This window comes from Panthera uncia, assembly GCF_023721935.1.
Source record: "Panthera uncia isolate 11264 chromosome A1 unlocalized genomic scaffold, Puncia_PCG_1.0 HiC_scaffold_17, whole genome shotgun sequence".
Lineage (NCBI taxonomy): Eukaryota > Metazoa > Chordata > Mammalia > Carnivora > Felidae > Panthera > Panthera uncia.
This window is the reverse complement of record NW_026057577.1, coordinates 21,395,646-21,413,861: the sequence shown is the minus strand read 5'-3', so window position 1 is coordinate 21,413,861 and position 18,216 is coordinate 21,395,646. Positions and strand designations below refer to the sequence as shown.

The window sequence follows — 18,216 nt, the reverse complement described above, 5'->3', positions numbered from 1 at the left end:
GTGTACATATCCCTCATAATTAATCTCCAACAATCTCTTCTTGAAACTGATCGTTTTCCATGACTTTAACCCCCACCCTTTTTCTATGAATGAACTTTCCTCGCTAAGGCTTTGTCTTGTCTGCTCTCCTGTAAAATTGGTCCAAGTTTTCCAAAGCCCATTGTGGCCTTGATAAAAACCCGTAAGAGCAATATTAACAATTAAGTCGTTTGAGATGATCATTCTCCCAAAAACCAGGGCTTTCTAGGCTAATGCAGTTTTTCCTTTAGCTCTACTTTATAGCTGTTAATACTGTTGGCAGGAAGTATTTACCTAATCAGCCGCATTTTTTCAAGTTTTAGCTCTGTGATTTACAAGTGTAATTTTCCCAGTAAGAGAATGATATTTTTCTATATCCTACTTTTTTTTTTTTTTTTGGCAAATTCTGCCTCTTATTCTGTTTGCTTATACAAGCCACTGAAGAATGTCCTTCATACCAAATAAAGAAAGTAGTGGAGGTTAAGAAGATGCTCCAATTTGTTCCAGAAAGAATGAAACTATCTGCACCCACATATCCTACACAGATGTGATACATTTCTTTCATGTTCACAAGGCAACATATGTATCCACAGGCATTAAATAACCCAGTTAAGCTTTTATCATGGACTATTTCCAACATCTTCCCCTTTTTCTCTTTTCTAGGGCACTAAACCCACCCCAACTTTCTCCAGCTAATTAGTTACCACACAAAGCAGAACAGCACGGATCATTACCTATGAGCAGTGTAAAATAAATGCACTTGTCGGGGAATCGAAGCAGATCCTCAAATCTGCCCCAGCAACCCCCAAATATTTCCACTCAATGCAACATCCCAGTCCTCTCTGTCTCTGCCCTGCCAGAAGGACAGCATGGAAGCCGGCCCTCCGACTTTGGCTGGGGTCTGATGTTCAAGAGTTAAACAGCAGGAACATCTAGTGGCTGTCACTGCTGATCTCCCCATCTGTGTCTGGAGCCCCGACCTCTCTGTGACTTCAGGCAGCAAGAGAAACAGAAGCACGGGAAGACGATGGTGGCAGCAGCATGAACGGAGAAGGTGAGAGGCCTCCGCCACATTGCGCGGCCCTGTGTCACTTACAAGGCTCCAGTGTATCCCGGCGGGCAGCGGCATTCCCCCGTGACGTGGTCACAGGTGGCTCCATTCTGACACTGGCATCGCTGGCGACAGTCATTACCGTAGGTGCCCTGCTCGCAGCGGTCCTCGCAGCGCCAGCCCCGGAAACCTGCAGCACAGTGGCAAGCCCCCGTGATGGGGTTGCACAGAGCCCCGTTTTTGCACTGGCACCGGCTGCTGCAGTGGGGCCCCCAGTGATCACCGTCACAGGCTGAAGAGGGGGAAAAACAATGGAGGGTGTCAGAGTATGGGTGCGGGTAAGAGCAAGCTCTTCAGAACCCGCTTTCCTCTCCCCTTGACGAGACGGCTTCATGACCCCTTCGCTGCTCCTCCTCAGCTGGACATCGTGGCTCTGACACCAGCCCAGGCAATGCTTCATAAATGTGACCAGCACTAAGTGGGCCACTTCCAATCAGTCCATTGCTCAAGCAGAGCTACGTTTTCCAGCGTCATGACTTTGCTTGGCCTGTTTCCTGCACACAGAGTGTTGAGTTTGATGTGGCTAGAGTCAATGGCTAGGGGAGATGTAACTAATGGGGGGGGGGGGGGGAGAGGAGGCCAGCTACCCAGATGGGAAGGTTCAGCTCATACAAGGGCTTAAATGCACACTAAGGAACTGGATTGCATCTTGAGAATACGGTATTGGCCGTAAAGGATTTCGAACAATGAGAGACAATGCACATTTGTGTCCTAGAAAGGTCATCTAGCTACATTCTGAGGAAGGGGCAGGAAGGAGCTCACAAGAGGCAGGGAGATGGGGCAAGAAGAATGGCAGTAGATCAGGAAGTAAGTGAGGTTCAGGGGCCTGCCTCAGGCAGTGATCCTGGAGACCAAGAGGGGTCCTGTAGGCAGAGCTACTGTGGAGGGAACCTACCCTGCTATAGGTCTAGGCTGGAGTAATCCAAAAGAAAACTGATCTGCTTTCAAGGTGTCAAAGAATGTGTGGATTGGGAGGTAATCCGAAAAGAGAGAAAATTATTGATACAAATACTTAAATTCACTGGCTTACTGGGGCGCCTGGGTGGCTCAGTCAGTTGAGCATCTGACTTCAGCTCAGGTCATGATCTCCTGGTTCGTGGGTTTGAGCCCCACATCGGGCTCTATGCTGACAGTTCAGAGCCTGGAGCCTGCTGTGGATTCTGTCTCCCTCTATCTGGCCCTCCCCTGCTCATGCTCTGTCTCTCTCTCTCTCTCTCTCTCTCTCTCAAAAATAAATAACTGCTAAAAAAAAGTAAACTGGGGCACCTGGGTGGCTCAGTAGGTTGGGCATCCGACTTCGCCTCAGGTCATGATCTCACCAATCCTGAGTTCGAGCCCCTCACCAGGCTCTGTGCTGACAGCTCAGGGCCTGGAGCCTACTTCAGATTCTGTGTCTCCTCCTCTCTCTGCCCCTCCCATGCTCATGCTCTGTCTCTCTGTCTCTTAATAATAAACGTTTAAAAAATAAATAAACTCAGTAAATTTATTTAAACAGTTAGACAAACATGAAACTGAAACTGGACAGCAAAGGAAAAGACAACAGGCACACGAAACCAGGTAAGACAGTAACAGAAAAGAACATTTGAGAAATAGATTTAAAAGCATAATTCCAAAGGAAAGGAGGAATGACTGCAATTCAAGTCCATGAGCAGGAATAGGGAAGCAGGAAAGGAAAAATTTTCAATCCCGAACCTTCTACAAATTGTAAAGGGGGATGATAAGCAAAACTAACTCAATATGCATTGCCTACCCAGCTGTGCATTTATTTACTAATTAGATGCTATAAAAAACACTAGGGAAGAAGCACCCTGCCTGGAGCTCTTAGGATAAACTGCTTTTATGACTTAAGACACAGTTTCACTTCGTAAAAATTCTGTAACTTTAACAGATCTAGAATCAACCATTGGAAAACAAAACAAACTAGGCACACAGCAAATAACTTAGGAGATGTACAGGATTCACCTTCCAATATTAGAATCAACCTTTCATTTTATAACATCAAAAGGTTTAAATGAATAATTTTGTTTTTAATCAGCATGGCTTCGTTCTCATTACCACCTTAATAAACATACTTTAACGCAATTAAAAACAATAAGAAGATTATTGAATCTAAGGCAGATCAAGAAAGCAATTACCTAAGAATTCACAATCATCTTTCACAAAGAAAGATTAGGTAGTAGTTCTGAGATTTAAGCCTCATTGTTATTCATACAGTTGTTTCCTTTATTGCCTATGGATATGGACACAGAATTTTTTGTTCAATTATAACTCTTTCAATCTAGGAGCTATACTTTAAAAAAAATACACAGTATGTTTTTTTAAACCCCCTAGGGTATCCAAGTAGAAAAGAACATACCCTGTTTTTAAGGTAAGTTACACAATCCTTTGTAACTTGCTCCCTGGTTCATCAATCCTAAGAGTAAGGAACAGCTTCATTCCACATAAGCCAAATCCCTTATCCTATAATCTGAACCAGTCGATTTGGTGATTTAGTTCATCACCGTTCTCTGTATTATAAATGATCTTATTCCCGAAATGTGAAGGTATCCTTGATCCCACTTCTTGCAAGATTAAATACAACCCTCAATACTTTTACTTATTTTTTAAAAGCTATTCAGGGAGGAGGGAAGATGGCGGCGTAGGAGGACGCTGGGCTCACCGTGCGTCCTGCTGATCACTTAGATTCCACCTACACCTGCCTAAAGAACCCAGAAAACCGCCAGATTAGCAGAACGGAGTCTCCGGAGCCAAGCGCAGACGAGAGGCCCACGGAAGAGGGTAGGAAGGGCGGCGAGGCGGTGTGCGCTCCACGGACTGGCGGGAGGGAGCCGGGGCGGAGGGGCGGCTCGCCGGCCAAGCGGAGCCCCCGAGTCTGGCTGGCAAAAGCGGAGGGGCCGGACGGAGTGTGTTCCGACAGCAAGCGTGACTTAGCGTCTGGGAGGTCATAAGTTAACAGCTCTGCTCGGAAAGCGGGAAGGCTGGAGGACAAAGGGAGGGAGAGCTGCTGAGCCCCCGACGGCAGAGCTCAGCTTGGCGGGGGACAAAGGCGCTCGCCAGCACCATCTCCCCCGCCCATCCCCCAGCCAAAATCCCAAAGAGAACCAGTTCCTGCCAGGGAACTTGCTCGCTCCCCACAAACACCCAACTCTGTGCTTCTGCGGAGCCAAACCTCCGGCAGCGGATCTGACTCCCTCCCGCTGCCACAGGGCCCCTCCTGAAGTGGATCACCTAAGGGGAAGCGAGCTAAGCCTGCCCCTCCTGCCCCCGTGCACCTTGCCTACCCACCCCAGCTAATACGCCAGATCCCCAGCACCACAAGCCTGGCAGTGTGCAAGTAGCCCAGACGGGCCACGCCACCCCACAGTGAATCCCGCCCCTAGGAGAGGGGAAGAGAAGGCACACACCAGTCTGACTGTGGCCCCAGCGGTGGGCTGGGGGCAGACATCAGGACTGACTGCAGCCCCGCCCACCAACTCCAGTTATACACCACAGCACAGGGAAAGTGCCCTGCAGGTCCTCACCACTCAGGGACTATCCAAAATGACCAAACGGAAGAATTCCCCTCAGAAGAATCTCCAGGAAATAACAACAGCTAATGAACTGATCAAAAAGGATTTAAATAATATAACAGAAAGTGAATTTAGAATAATAGTCATAAAATTAATCGCTGGGCTTGAAAACAGTATAGAGGACAGCAGAGAATCTCTTGCTACAGAGATCAGGGGACTAAGGAACAGTTACAAGGAGCTGAAAAACGCTTTAAACGAAATGCAAAACAAAATGGAAACCACGACGGCTCGGCTTGAAGAGGCAGAGGAGAGAATAGGTGAACTAGAAGATAAAGTTATGGAAAAAGAGGAAGCTGAGAAAAAGAGAGATAAAAAAATCCAGGAGTATGAGGGGAAAATTAGAGAACTAAGTGATACACTAAAAAGAAATAATATATGCATAATTGGTATCCCAGAGGAGGAAGAGAGAGGGAAAGGTGCTGAAGGGATACTTGAAGAAGTAATAGCTGAGAACTTCCCTGAACTGGGGAAGGAAAAAGGCATTGAAATCCAAGAGGCACAGAGAACTCCCTTCAGACGTAACTTGAATCGATCTTCTGCACGACATATCATAGTGAAACTGGCAAAATACAAGGATAAAGAGAAAATTCTGAAAGCAGCAAGGGATAAACTGCCCTATCATATAAAGGGAGACCTATAAGACTCGTGACTGATCTCTCTTTTGAAACTTGGCAGGCCAGAAAGGATTGGCACGAGATCTTCAGTGTGCTGAACAGAAAAAATATGCAGCCGAGAATCCTTTATCCAGCAAGTCTGTCATTTAGAATAGAAGGAGAGATAAACATCTTCCCAAACAAACAAAAACTGAAGGAATTTGTCACCACTAAACCAGCCCTACAAGAGATCCTAAGGGGGATCCTGTGAGACAAAGTACCAGAGACATCACTACAAGCATAAAACATACAGACATCACAATGACTCTAAACCCGTATCTTTCTATAATAACACTGAATGTAAATGGATTAAATACGCCAAGCAAAAGACATAGGGTATCAGAATGGATAAAAAAACAAGATCCATCTATTTGCTGTCTACAAGAGACTCATTTTAGACCTGAGGACACCTTTAGATTGAGAGTGAGGGGATGGAGAACTATTTATCATGCTACTGGAAGCCAAAAGAAAGCTGGAGTAGCCATACTTATATCAGACAAACTAGACTTTCAATTAAAGGCTGTAACAAGAGATGAAGAAGGGCATTATATAATAATTACAGGGTCTATCCATCAGGAAGAGCTAACGATTATAAATGTCTATGCGCCGAATACCGGAGCCCCCAAATATATAAAACAATTACTCACAAACATAAGCAACCTTATTGATAAGAATGTGGTAATTGCAGGGGACTTTAACACTCCACTTACAGAAATGGATAGATCATCTAGACACACGGTCAATAAAGAAACAAGGGCCCTGAATGATACATTGGATCAGATGGACTTGACAGATATATTTAGAACTCTGCATCCCAAAGCAACAGAATATACTTTCTTCTCAAGTGCACATGGAACATTCTCCAAGATAGATCATATACTGGGTCACAAAACAGCCCTTCATAAGTATACAAGAATTGAAATTATACCATGCATACTTTCAGACCACAATGCTATGAAGCTTGAAATTAACCACAGGAAAAAGTTTGGAAAACCTCCAAAAGCATGGAGGTTAAAGAACACCCTACTAAAGAATGAGTGGGTCAACCAGGCAATTAGAGAAGAAATTAAAAAATATATGGAAACAAACGAAAATGAAAATACAACAATCCAAACGCTTTGGGATGCAGCAAAGGCAGTCCTGAGAGGAAAATACATCACAATCCAGGCCTATCTCAAGAAACAAGAAAAATCCCAAATACAAAATCTAACAGCACACCTAAAGGAAATAAAAGCAGAACAGCAAAGGCAGCCTAAACCCAGCAGAAGAAGAGAAATAATAAAGATCAGAGCAGAAATAAACAATATAGAATCTAAAAAAACGGTAGAGCAGATCAACAAAACCAAGAGTTGGTTTTTTGAAAAAATAAACAAAATTGACAAATCTCTAGCCAGGCTTCTCAAAAAGAAAAGGGAGATGACCCAAACAGATAAAATCATGAATGAAAATGGAATTATTACAACCAATCCCTCAGAGATACAAACAATTATCAGGGAATACTATGAAAAATTATATGCCAACAAATTGGACAACCTGGAAGAAATGGACAAATTTCTAAACACCCACACTCTTCCAAAACTCAATCAGGAGGAAATAGAAAGCTTGAACAGACCCATAACCAGCGAAGAAATTGAATCGGTTATCAAAAATCTCCCAACAAATAAGAGTCCAGGACCAGATGGCTTCCCAGGGGAGTTCTACCAGACGTTTAAAGCAGAGATAGTACCTATCCTTCTCAAGCTATTCCAAGAAATAGAAAGGGAAGGAAAACTTCCAGACTCATTCTATGAAGCCAGTATTACTTTGATTCCTAAACCAGATAGAGACCCAGTAAAAAAAGAGAACTACAGGCCAATATCCCTGATGAATATGGATGCAAAAATTCTCAATAAGATACTAGCGAATCGAATTCAACAGCATATAAAAAGAATTATTCACCATGATCAAGTGGGATTCATTCCTGGGATGCAGGGCTGGTTCAACATTCACAAATCAATCAACGTGATGCATCACATTAATAAAAGAAAAGAGAAGAACCATATGATCCTGTCAATCGATGCAGAAAAGGCCTTTGACAAAATTCAGCACCCTTTCTTAATAAAAACCCTTGAGAAAGTCGGGATAGAAGGAACATACTTAAACATCATAAAAGCCATTTATGAAAAGCCCACAGCTAACATCATCCTCGATGGGGAAAAACTGAGAGCTTTTTCCCTGAGATCAGGAACACGACAGGGATGCCCACTCTCACCGCTGTTGTTTAACATAGTGTTGGAAGTGTTAGCATCAGCAATCAGACAACAAAAGGAAATCAAAGGCATCAAAATTGGCAAAGATGAAGTCAAGCTTTCGCTTTTTGCAGATGACATGATATTATACATGGAAAATCCGATAGACTCCACCAAAAGTCTGCTAGAACTGATACATGAATTCAGCAAAGTTGCAGGATATAAAATCAATGTACAGAAATCAGTTGCATTCTTATACACTAACAATGAAGCAACAGAAAGACAAAGAAACTGATCCCATTCACAATTGCACCAAGAAGCATAAAATACCTAGGAATAAATCTAACCAAAGATGTAAAAGATCTGTATGCTGAAAACTATAGAAAGCTTATGAAGGTAATTGAAGAAGATATAAAGAAATGGAAAGACATTCCCTGCTCATGGATTGGAAGAATAAATATTGTCAAAATGTCAATACTACCCAAAGCTATCTACACATTCAATGCAATCCCAATCAAAATTGCACCAGCATTCTTCTTGAAACTAGAACAAGCAATCCTAAAATTCATATGGAACCACAAAAGGCCCCGAATAGCCAAAGTAATTTTGAAGAAGAAGACCAAAGCAGGAGGCATCACAATCCCAGACTTTAGCCTCTACTACAAAGCTGTCATCATCAAGACAGCATGGTATTGGCACACAAACAGACACATAGACCAATGGAATAGAATAGAAACCCCAGAACTAGACCCACAAACATATGGCCAACTCATCTTTGACAAAGCAGGAAAGAACATCCAATGGAAAAAAGACAGTGTATTTAATAAATGGTGCTGGGAGAACTGGACAGCAACATGCAGAAGGTTGAAACTAGACCACTTTCTCACACCATTCACAAAAATCAACTCAAAATGGATAAAGGACCTGAATGTGAGACAGGAAACCATCAAAACCCTAGAGGAGAAAGCAGGAAAAGACCTCTCTGACCTCAGCCGTAGCAATCTCTTACTCGACACATCCCCAAAGGCAAGGGAATTAAAAGCAAAAATGAATTACTGGGACCTCATGAAGATAAAAAGCTTCTGCACAGCAAAGGAAACAACCAACAAAACTAAAAGGCAACCAACGGAATGGGAAAAGATATTCGCAAATGACATATCGGACAAAGGGCTAGTATCCAAAATCTATAAAGAGCTCACCAAACTCCACACCCGAAAAACAAATAACCCAGTGAGGAAATGGGCAGAAAACATGAATAGACACTTCTCTAAAGAAGACATCCGGATGGCCAACAGGCACATGAAAAGATGCTCAACGTCGCTCCTTCTCAGGGAAATACAAATCAAAACCACACTCAGATATCACCTCACGCCAGTCAGAGTGGCCAAAATGAAGAAATCGGGAGACTATAGATGCTGGAGAGGATGTGGAGAAACGGGAACCCTCTTGCACTGTTGGTGGGAATGCAAATTGGTGCAGCCACTCTGGAAAGCAGTGTGGAGGTTCCTCAGAAAATTAAAAATAGACCTACCCTATGACCCAGCAATAGCACTGCTAGGAATTTACCCAAGGGATACAGGAGTGCAGATGCATAGGGGCACTTGTACCCCAATGTTTATAGCAGCACTCTCAACAATAGCCAAATTGTGGAAAGAACCTAAATGTCCATCAACTGATGAATGGATAAAGAAATTGTGGTTTATATACACAATGGAGTACTACATGGCAATGAGAAAGAACGAAATATGGCCCTTTGTAGCAACATGGATGGAACTGGAGAGTGTGATGCTAAGTGAAATAAGCCATACAGAGAAAGACAGATACCATATGGTTTCACTCTTATGTGGATCCTGAGAAACTTAACAGAAACCCATGGGGGAGGGGAAGGAAAAAAAAAAAAGAGGTTAGAGTGGAAGAGAGCCAAAACATAAGAGACTCTTAAAAACTGAGAACAAACTGAGGGTTGATGGGGGGTGGGAGGGAGGGGAGGGTGGGTGATGGGTGTTGAGGAGGGCACCTTTTGGGATGAGCACTGGGTGTTGTATGGAAACCAATTTGACAATAAATTTCATATATTGAAAAAAAAAAAGCTATTCAGTTTCACTCACTTTCTCTGCTCAACCATCTCCAAAGTTTCCATATCCCTCTCAACTTGTGGGAGCCTCATATGCTAAGTTAAATATTCATTTTTTCTTAATGTATCCTGGGGTATTAAGTGAGCAACACAAAACACAATTTTAGTTAATAATACTACCTTGATAAGGACAACCTGACTGTGTCAGAAGCACTTAGAAAGGAAAAACCATGATGGGTTAGAGTTCTTTCTTCCCACAGTGGCAGTGGGATAATGGTGTGCTGGCACGCATACATTTTATGGAATATGTTTTACAACATCAGGAGAGGAGTGGGAAGAAAGAAGTCAAGGTACTGAGGGGACAGAACACGTCTCTCTTCTCTCTTGTGATTCCCTTCCACATCCCATCCAACAATTTCTCTCCCAGAAGAGCAGTCAGGGAGAGACCAGTCCTATTTCCTTGGGGTTAGATAAATGCAAAAAAAAAAAAAAAAACCAAAACACACACACACACACACACACACACACACACACACACACACAAAACAAAAACCCTTAAGACACCTCCTCATGATAGAAACAAGTTCATAGCAGAAATTGATAACTATCAGCATCAAAGAAAGGGTTTCAGGCTTTAAAGGAAATATTATCATGCCGACATGGTTAATTTCCTGTCTATATCTAAGCACTGTGGTATGCTTTGAAGTGACAGCTTCTCCCTTTGGGGCTGTGTTTCCCTAACAGGCCATTGATACATGGACCTCACCATGTGAATACTGGGCGCCAACATAAGCGATGCAGGGGCGGGGGGGGGGCATCCACATACAGAAGCGTACAGACAAATAAGCAGGAAACAGAACAAGTGGGACACAGAAGCCTGGCTTGAATTTAGGCATCACTGTGACTTCCTTTCCTCTCTTCATTTGTCATATTCAACTACCGCAACACTTCCATTTTTACAGCTTATCACACAAAAGCCAGCTTTCTTACCTGATTGCTACAAATACAAGGGTATGTTGACTAGACAAGAGGCAGAACTTGCTCCTTATGAGTGTCAAGCTTGACCGGTTATCCTGAATTCAAGTACTGTGTTTGGAAAGGCAGTTTGGAGACTCTGAACTCAAATCACTTCAAGTCTTTTACTTAACCCCTCACTCTAATCTCACAGGGCAAGCATTTCATGCCTAAAGAAAAAGTGACTAGGTTGGTTATTGACACTGAAAACCTTAAAAAAAAAATTGGTTACGTTAAGACGGCAATAGCTAGAATATTCTAATAGGAAAAGGTAGATGAACCAACTTTTGTTTCAAATTACACTGAAAAGAACCCTGATGCTTCGAAAGGAGTGAGGACTCACTTTCAGCTTCTGGTTTCATCTCTCTCTCTCTCTCTTTTTAATGTTTATTTATTTTTGAGAGAGAGACAGAGACAGAAACAGCACAAGCAGGGGAGGGGCAGAGAGAGAGAGCGAGACACAGAATCTGAAGCAAGCTCCAGGCTCTGAGCTGTCACCACAGAGCCCGACACGGGGCTCAAACTCACCAGCGGTGAGATCATGACCCGAGCCGAAGTCAGAGGCTTAACCGACTGAGCCACCCAGGTGCTCCTAGTTTCATCTCTTGCTGTGCTGGCAGCTAGAAATGGGCTCTAGATGCTCTGTGCCCAGATTCATGCAGCTGTTTTGGGGAAAGCTTAATGAGGGTCTCAGGCAGCATGGACAGCATGCTCTAATAAGCTCTCACAATAAGGTGAAAATAAAAGGAAGGTTAAACTACTGTGTAATATCAGAAGTATACCGTCCTTGCTACAACCCTTAATGACAGCTAGCGGAGCACTGGATCCTCGCAAGACAATGGGCTCACCCCGGAGCCCTTATGGCGCTAACTTCCAGTGCTACCAGTAACCACAGGTTACATCCATGGGCTGGGTACTGAAATTCACTCAATTTACACCTCTCAAGTACCTGCCATGTGCCAGCCATAGGGCTAGGCTTAGGATTCAAAGGAGAATGGTAGAGCGCATGCTTCTGGAAGCTTACAGGTTATCAGCAGATGCATTAAGTTATTAGGCACTAAAATACCCCGCAATAAGCAGTAGGGGGAGGTACAAGGTACAACAGAAAACAGAGGAATGACCCCAAAACGGTGTGGTTGAGCTGGGAAAATAATGTCTAAGTTGAGACCTAAAGGCAGAATGTGCCCTATTTAGGTAAAGCGTGGAGGGTTTGTACAGAGAAAGACGGGGGACTGGAAAGGGAGGGAAGCTGTAGGAGATATTACATGTGGAGAGAATAAGGCATGCAAAAGTCACAAGGCTTTTAAATCGCGAATGTCCATGAATGCCCCCTTCTATCGCATCATGGCCGCGATCATCTTCCTGTGCATGACAAAAGAAGTAGGTATAGAAACAAGTAGATGTGGAGAGGTGTTAGATACGTCCTCTCCCTCCATCAGTCCTTCCCAGGTTTCCAAGCTCAGCCTGGAAATCTCTGTCCTACAGGTACATTTTTTCAGACCCAATCTGAGATGCTCTCTGAAGAAGACATCCATATATATATCTGCCATGACGCTCATCTTGCACTCAGATCACAATTTTTATATATGTTTGCCTTGTTCCCTATCAAATAAGACTTAATTAATTTCACAGGTGTTAAGACACACTGACAGCCTTTCTTGATCTCAGTAGTTGTCAACAGAAGGTCCCACACTGGCATGTCACAGCAGTTATCTGGGTGACTCTGATGGTTGGAAGCATTCTGACTTCAGGGATATTAAGCCATGAAAAACCGTGCACCCTCAGTCACGAGATGGGGTCACAACAATGATGAATCTGAGACGTACAGTGATGGAGATAACCTCCCCCTTTACATGAAAATAGCGCTTTAACACACTTCTGTGGGTAATCCACACCTATTTTAGAAATTCATCTTGAATCGGGTACTGAGAGATCTTCAGTCATAAATTCCTCCTTTGAGATATTTTTCCAAAAGAAATAAACATATGTGTATAATGACAGGAACAATTCACAGTAGTTAATCCATTAGTAATATTTACAGTGTGCCCATAGACACTCTCCTCGGCACTAGAGACAGATGAACTCTCACAATGGCCCTATGAAGTAGGTCCTATTTGGAAGTTGTGCCCATTTTGTGGAAGAAGAAACTGAGATCCAGGTGACTTGTTATAGGTACACAGGCAGGAAGCAGGGAAGTACAGACCTTCTGCCTTTTGTTGGCATTCCTTTTTTTTTTTTAATGTTTATTATTTTTGAGAGAGAGACAGAGAGAGAGACAGACAGACAGAGTATGAACAAGGGAGGGGCAGAGAGAGAGGGAGACACAGAATCAGAAGCAGGGTCCAGGCTCCAAGCTGTCAACACAGAGCCCGGCTACAGGGCTCGAACTCACGAACCCTGAGATCATGACCTGAGCCAAAGTTGGATGCTTAACCAACTGAGCCACCCAGGCGCCCCCTTTAGTCTGCATTCTAAACCATGATACTTACTCCCCCCAAGCTGTCATGTTTATCCTAGCACTGTTTATAGTAACAAAAAATTGAAAACAATCTAATTTTCTAGTAATGGAGGATTGGTGAAAAGAAATGGGTATAATCACACAATGGAACATTACATATCATCTAAAAGTGATATTATAGAAGAATATTTAATGAACTTGAAAAACATTAGCAATGTCTTCATTTTAAAAAAGTAGATTAAAATAGTACCACATAATCCAATTTTAGCAATATATTCGAATGAACTAGATGAAACTATTGTTAATTTAGGTCACAAAAGGCCAAATACCAGCAACTGTATAATGGCTGAACCTAATATCGGGGGAGTCAGGGAGAAGAAAGAGCATGACAAAGGCAGAAAGACAGACACACAGACAGACTTAGATAGATAGATAGACAGATAGATAGATAGACAGATATTGAGAGGCTCTATGATCAAATGGCACCACTGGGGATCTCTGGGTCTTAAGAATATGCTTGACATTCCCTTCGTTCATTTAGATTAACCACCTTTTCTAAATTCTCTGCAATCATTGTACATCCTTTTGGCAGTATGAGAAAAGCAAGCAAAAAATGATTTTTAAAGGGTTCAATCTGCTGAGCCTTTGTATTGTGCCAGATTCTGTGCTCCATGCTTCAGACACCACTTTCTGGTCCTCAGAGCAATCACAACAAGGTGGGTCATCATTATCATCTTCAGCACACGGAGGATATTTAGGATGAGACTCTTTAGGTAAAGTGTCCCAAAACACCAGGCTGATAGGGGTGGCATCCGTATTCAAAGGCCAAGCATTTTTCATGAAGCCATCCTGCTCCTGAAGGAGTGAAATTATATATTTTGCTTAAACATAATATCCCACAATTTCACCAGATATGACCCATGAAGGCAGGGCAGCAAATGATAAAACCTGTCACTGAGCCAGCCCATGGGGTCAGCCAATGACTCACTATTTAGGGGCACTGGAACTAGGAAATTACCTCAGTCGTGAGAACATAGTGAAAATACGATTGAGGAGATGTCATATCTGAAGAGCTTCTGTAAGTTGATAATGATTCTATGCAAACAAAAAAACCAATAAGCTCACTGTGAAAATGGTATTGATGTCAACTAGCTTTAGGAGCACACCAAACTGAAAACTAGACCCACGTGGCACATGGCCAGCGTTCGTGGTCTGTTTGGTAGAGGAATGGAATCGATCATGAATGTAGATCCACATTCCACAAGGAGACCAACGGGTAAAACTATCTCAACACGTCTGGGAACATTCTCCTCTCCTGACCCACTTAAAAAATTTTTAATGTTTATTTTCTGAGAGAGAGAGAGAAAGAACAAACCAGAGAGGGGCAGAGAAAGACAGGGAGAGACAGAGAATCCCAAGCAGGCTGTGGGCTATCAGCGCAGAGCCCAACGCAGGGCTCGAACTCACCAACTGTGAGATCGTGACCTGAGCCAAAACTAAGAGTCAGACGTTGAACCGACTGAGCCACCAAGGCGTCCTTCTCCTGACCCACGTTAAACCCTCAGTCCAACCTCCCCTTCAAAGGATGGGAAGAGAACGAAGGGGTTGTAAGATACATCAAGTTTCAAACGTGTGTCAGCCTTATGCAGCTATTTTATTCAAATATCACAATAACTCAATGCCACAGGTATAATTATTCCAACATATCATGTGCCAAATTAACTCAGATGATAATTTGCTCAGTCACTTAGCATTCAAGTGGCAGTGGCAAGGACTCAGCCAAACCTGTCAATGCCTCAAAGCTGTGATCTTGCCGTACCCCATCAGGCCATCCCAGGCAACTAATGCCCAACGGTGACAAAATCTGCCATCAGCATACATTCGCGGCTTCTCCCTGATTTTCAAAGGGGAACATTCTAAGCCAAAAACATCTCACAGATGTTTGAAAAATATTTTTTTGGCCTAAAAATGATATTTGCCAGGCTTTAAAGTGTTAACAGCAGTTTCATCAGAATGGTTTTGATGCAGAATATCTCAACATGTCCACAGACACCCATGTATTGACAAAAACGTGGCATTAAGAACATTCTTCGAACAAACAGCAGATAGTTTAGTAAATCTCACGTCTTTGTGTAGAGAAAGAATAAAAGAAAGGAGCACAATGAGAGATACACAGAAATGCCAAGTTGAGAGATGCTTTGGAGCAAAGAACAAGGGCACATTAATACATTGCCTCAGCCACAACATTCCTCAACAACGACAACAGAAAAAAGGAAAGGATGAAATCATTTTTCCCTTAGATTAAGGAGTAACGTTTACCATCAAGTTCACCTTGTTACAGACCTTCATCAATCACGAGCTGGCTCAAGGAAGGGTATAATCATTCAGCATCAGACAGACCTGGACCCCAGCTACTGTCACTTCATAACCATGGAACCTTGAGCAAGTTCCCAAACTTTGTTCTACTTAATTCTCTCTCTGTCACATGGGAATGGTGGGACATACTAATCACACAAAACGTACCTTTGGTATGTGTGACACAGCATGGATCTAGTATAGCAGAAATTTTATTCCATGGTCAGCACATTGGAATATCCCACCCCAGTAAAAAAAAAAAACAAAAAACAAAACAAAACAAAACAAAACAAAAACCACCCTAGAGAAACATCCTCCAGCTGTACATAAAGCTAGAATAACAGGCCTGTCGTTGGTTTGTACTGTCTGCCTTGCATGAATCATTCATGACAAAAGGCACAACTTGGTTCTCCCAATGTGAATTTCAAAAACAAATTGCCCACAAACTCCGCAAAGTAAAAAACGAGGTGGGGTGTCATCCCTTTTGACCATTTTCATAAAGCCAAATGGAAAAAGCTCAGGCCTGCAGTGAAACCCAGTGCTAGGTGACATCCTATTTTTACTTGCCAGATAGAAACTGGATTTAGTGCTCGCTTCGGCAGCACATATACTAAAATTGGAACGATACAGAGAAGATTAGCATGGCCCCTGCGCAAGGATGACACGCAAATTCGTGAAGCGTTCCATATTTTTTTCACTCTTATGTGGATCCTGAGAAACATAATAGAAACCCATGGGGGAGGGGAAGGAAAAAAAAAAAAAAAAAAAAAAGAGGTTAGAGTGGGAGAGAGCCAAAGCATAAGAGACTGTTAAAAACTGAGAACAAATTGAGGGTTGATGGGGGGTGGGAGGGAGGGCAGGGTGGGTGATGGGTATTGAGGAGGGCACCTTTTAGGATGAGCACTGGGTGTTGTATGGAAACCAATTTGACAGTAAATTTCATATATTAAAAAATAAAAAATAAAAAATAAAAAATAAAAAAAATAAAAAAAATAAAAAAAAATAAAAAAAAAGAAACTGGATTTAGAAATTTCCCGCTTGCGGATGACCAATGTGCCCAGAGGGGTAGGCGGGTACCTGGAGGCCGGAAAAGTAAAAGGAGGAACCAGGAAACAACGCATGAACTCCTGAGTAATCCTCCCCTTCGCATAAAGAAATAGGTGGCCATAAATAAAACCTACAGAGTCTTGCCGTATTACTAGGCACCAAAACCACTGACTTGATCTTGCCTCAGCCTCTCTATGCCCACTAAGACAAGAGAAGCAGCCTTGAAACCCACACTGAACTTCAAGATGCTTTTCTAAAGCGACTGGCTCTAAATTACAGAGAACAGAAGTGGCCAATTCTGTGCACTTGTGTTAGGTCTAAACCAATCCCAGATGAAATGATGAGTGGTCTGCATTTTGTTGTTGTTTTATTTTGTTTTTATTTGTCTTGGATTTGACCTCTAGTATATAAGAAGTCAAATCGTAGAACCACATGGGGTTTGAGAAGCTTGTGTATACATCTGTCCCAGACACTTCCAGCAGGATAATATATGGAATCTGGGAACTAGGCTTTATCATCAGGAAAGTGATGTCAGCTTATAATATATAACTACCCTCACCAGGGTTGCTGATTGAAGAAACTAAGTGTCCTTAACATTTAAATGTCAAGTATCTTTTAGGATACATTAGTCAGCCATACTGACTTGAAAATGTATTTTTGGGTGGTATTTTGCTGTAATGTTCACCATTGACTTTAAACATAGGGAAATCTGTGACTAGGAGAGAAATTAACAGGGAAGACGTTCAGCCCTTCACATTCTAATACATGTAGACAAAGCACAAGTAAGTCACTTTCAGGAAAATTGCTCTACGGAGTTTCAGAAGCAACCAAAATAAACTTCCACTGTCTCAAAGGATAGCAAAACATGGTTCTTCTTGAAATATACACCCTTTCTTCCTAAGCTCTGGTTCCCTCAAGTTCTTTTATCTCCGTGTGATTTCATTCCCTTCGCTTCAGGCTAACAAGGCTATGGTATGTCATTCCCTTTGTTAATGTAGAAGAAAAGACCCTCATTCAAAACATCAAGTGCTTTAAAAATAAAACAACTTTGTAAAGCTTCTCCATCCATGAAGAAGAACAATAAAAATGTATTTTCCAGATCCTCTGAAAGCACTAAAACCTCACGTCCTTCACATGTCAAAAAAGCCACTGGAGAGCTGACAGAGAGCCAACGATCACTGTGGACAACCACCCAGTGCTGTTGAGATTAATATTATTCAGTGGCTGAGAGAAAACCTTTATTCTTCTTTTTAAAAAAAAAATGTTTGCTAAATGAATTTTCAAAGCATGAAATATCATTTTAGAACTGCAGCAAATGCTTATCTCAAATTATGAAGCAGAAAAAAAGGGCGTGAAATGTTTATTCTTTAATGTGTCTAAATATAAACGTTGATGTCTCTCAATGAAAGCATATTGATGACCCTGTTCACGGTGCAGGAAAATCTCAAGGCTATAAACGGTAGGCTCGGCTTAAGTGAAGGATTTGGGGGGATTACATTGATCCACTGAAGTCAAAAGAATAATAAAAACCTCAGGAACCATTACAGGGTGTCTTGCTTTACAAAGTCCTGCCATATTTTTGTTCTTTTGCTCGTATTTTTTTTTCATGAAACATATATTAAGTATCTTCTAAGGCCACGGCGTTCTGTTTGTTGAGGAACACACACTACCTGATCCTGCCTGACGTTC

The 18,216-nt window shown here is 42.4% G+C and overlaps 1 protein-coding gene and 1 non-coding gene across 2 annotated transcripts in view; one reads left to right on the top strand and one right to left on the bottom strand.

Annotated features, from left to right (window-relative positions):
- Positions 1–18,216, bottom strand: part of MEGF10 (multiple EGF like domains 10) — a 137,476-nt gene that overhangs the window by 63,262 nt on the left and 55,998 nt on the right. The window contains exon 5 of the mRNA XM_049648438.1: positions 1,115–1,361. Coding sequence (XP_049504395.1) covers positions 1,115–1,361 — 247 coding nt within the window. The remainder of the gene's footprint in view (positions 1–1,114; positions 1,362–18,216) is intronic.
- Positions 16,067–16,173, top strand: LOC125935936 (U6 spliceosomal RNA). The gene has a single exon (XR_007461896.1). It is a non-coding gene; the product is annotated as a U6 spliceosomal RNA (small nuclear RNA).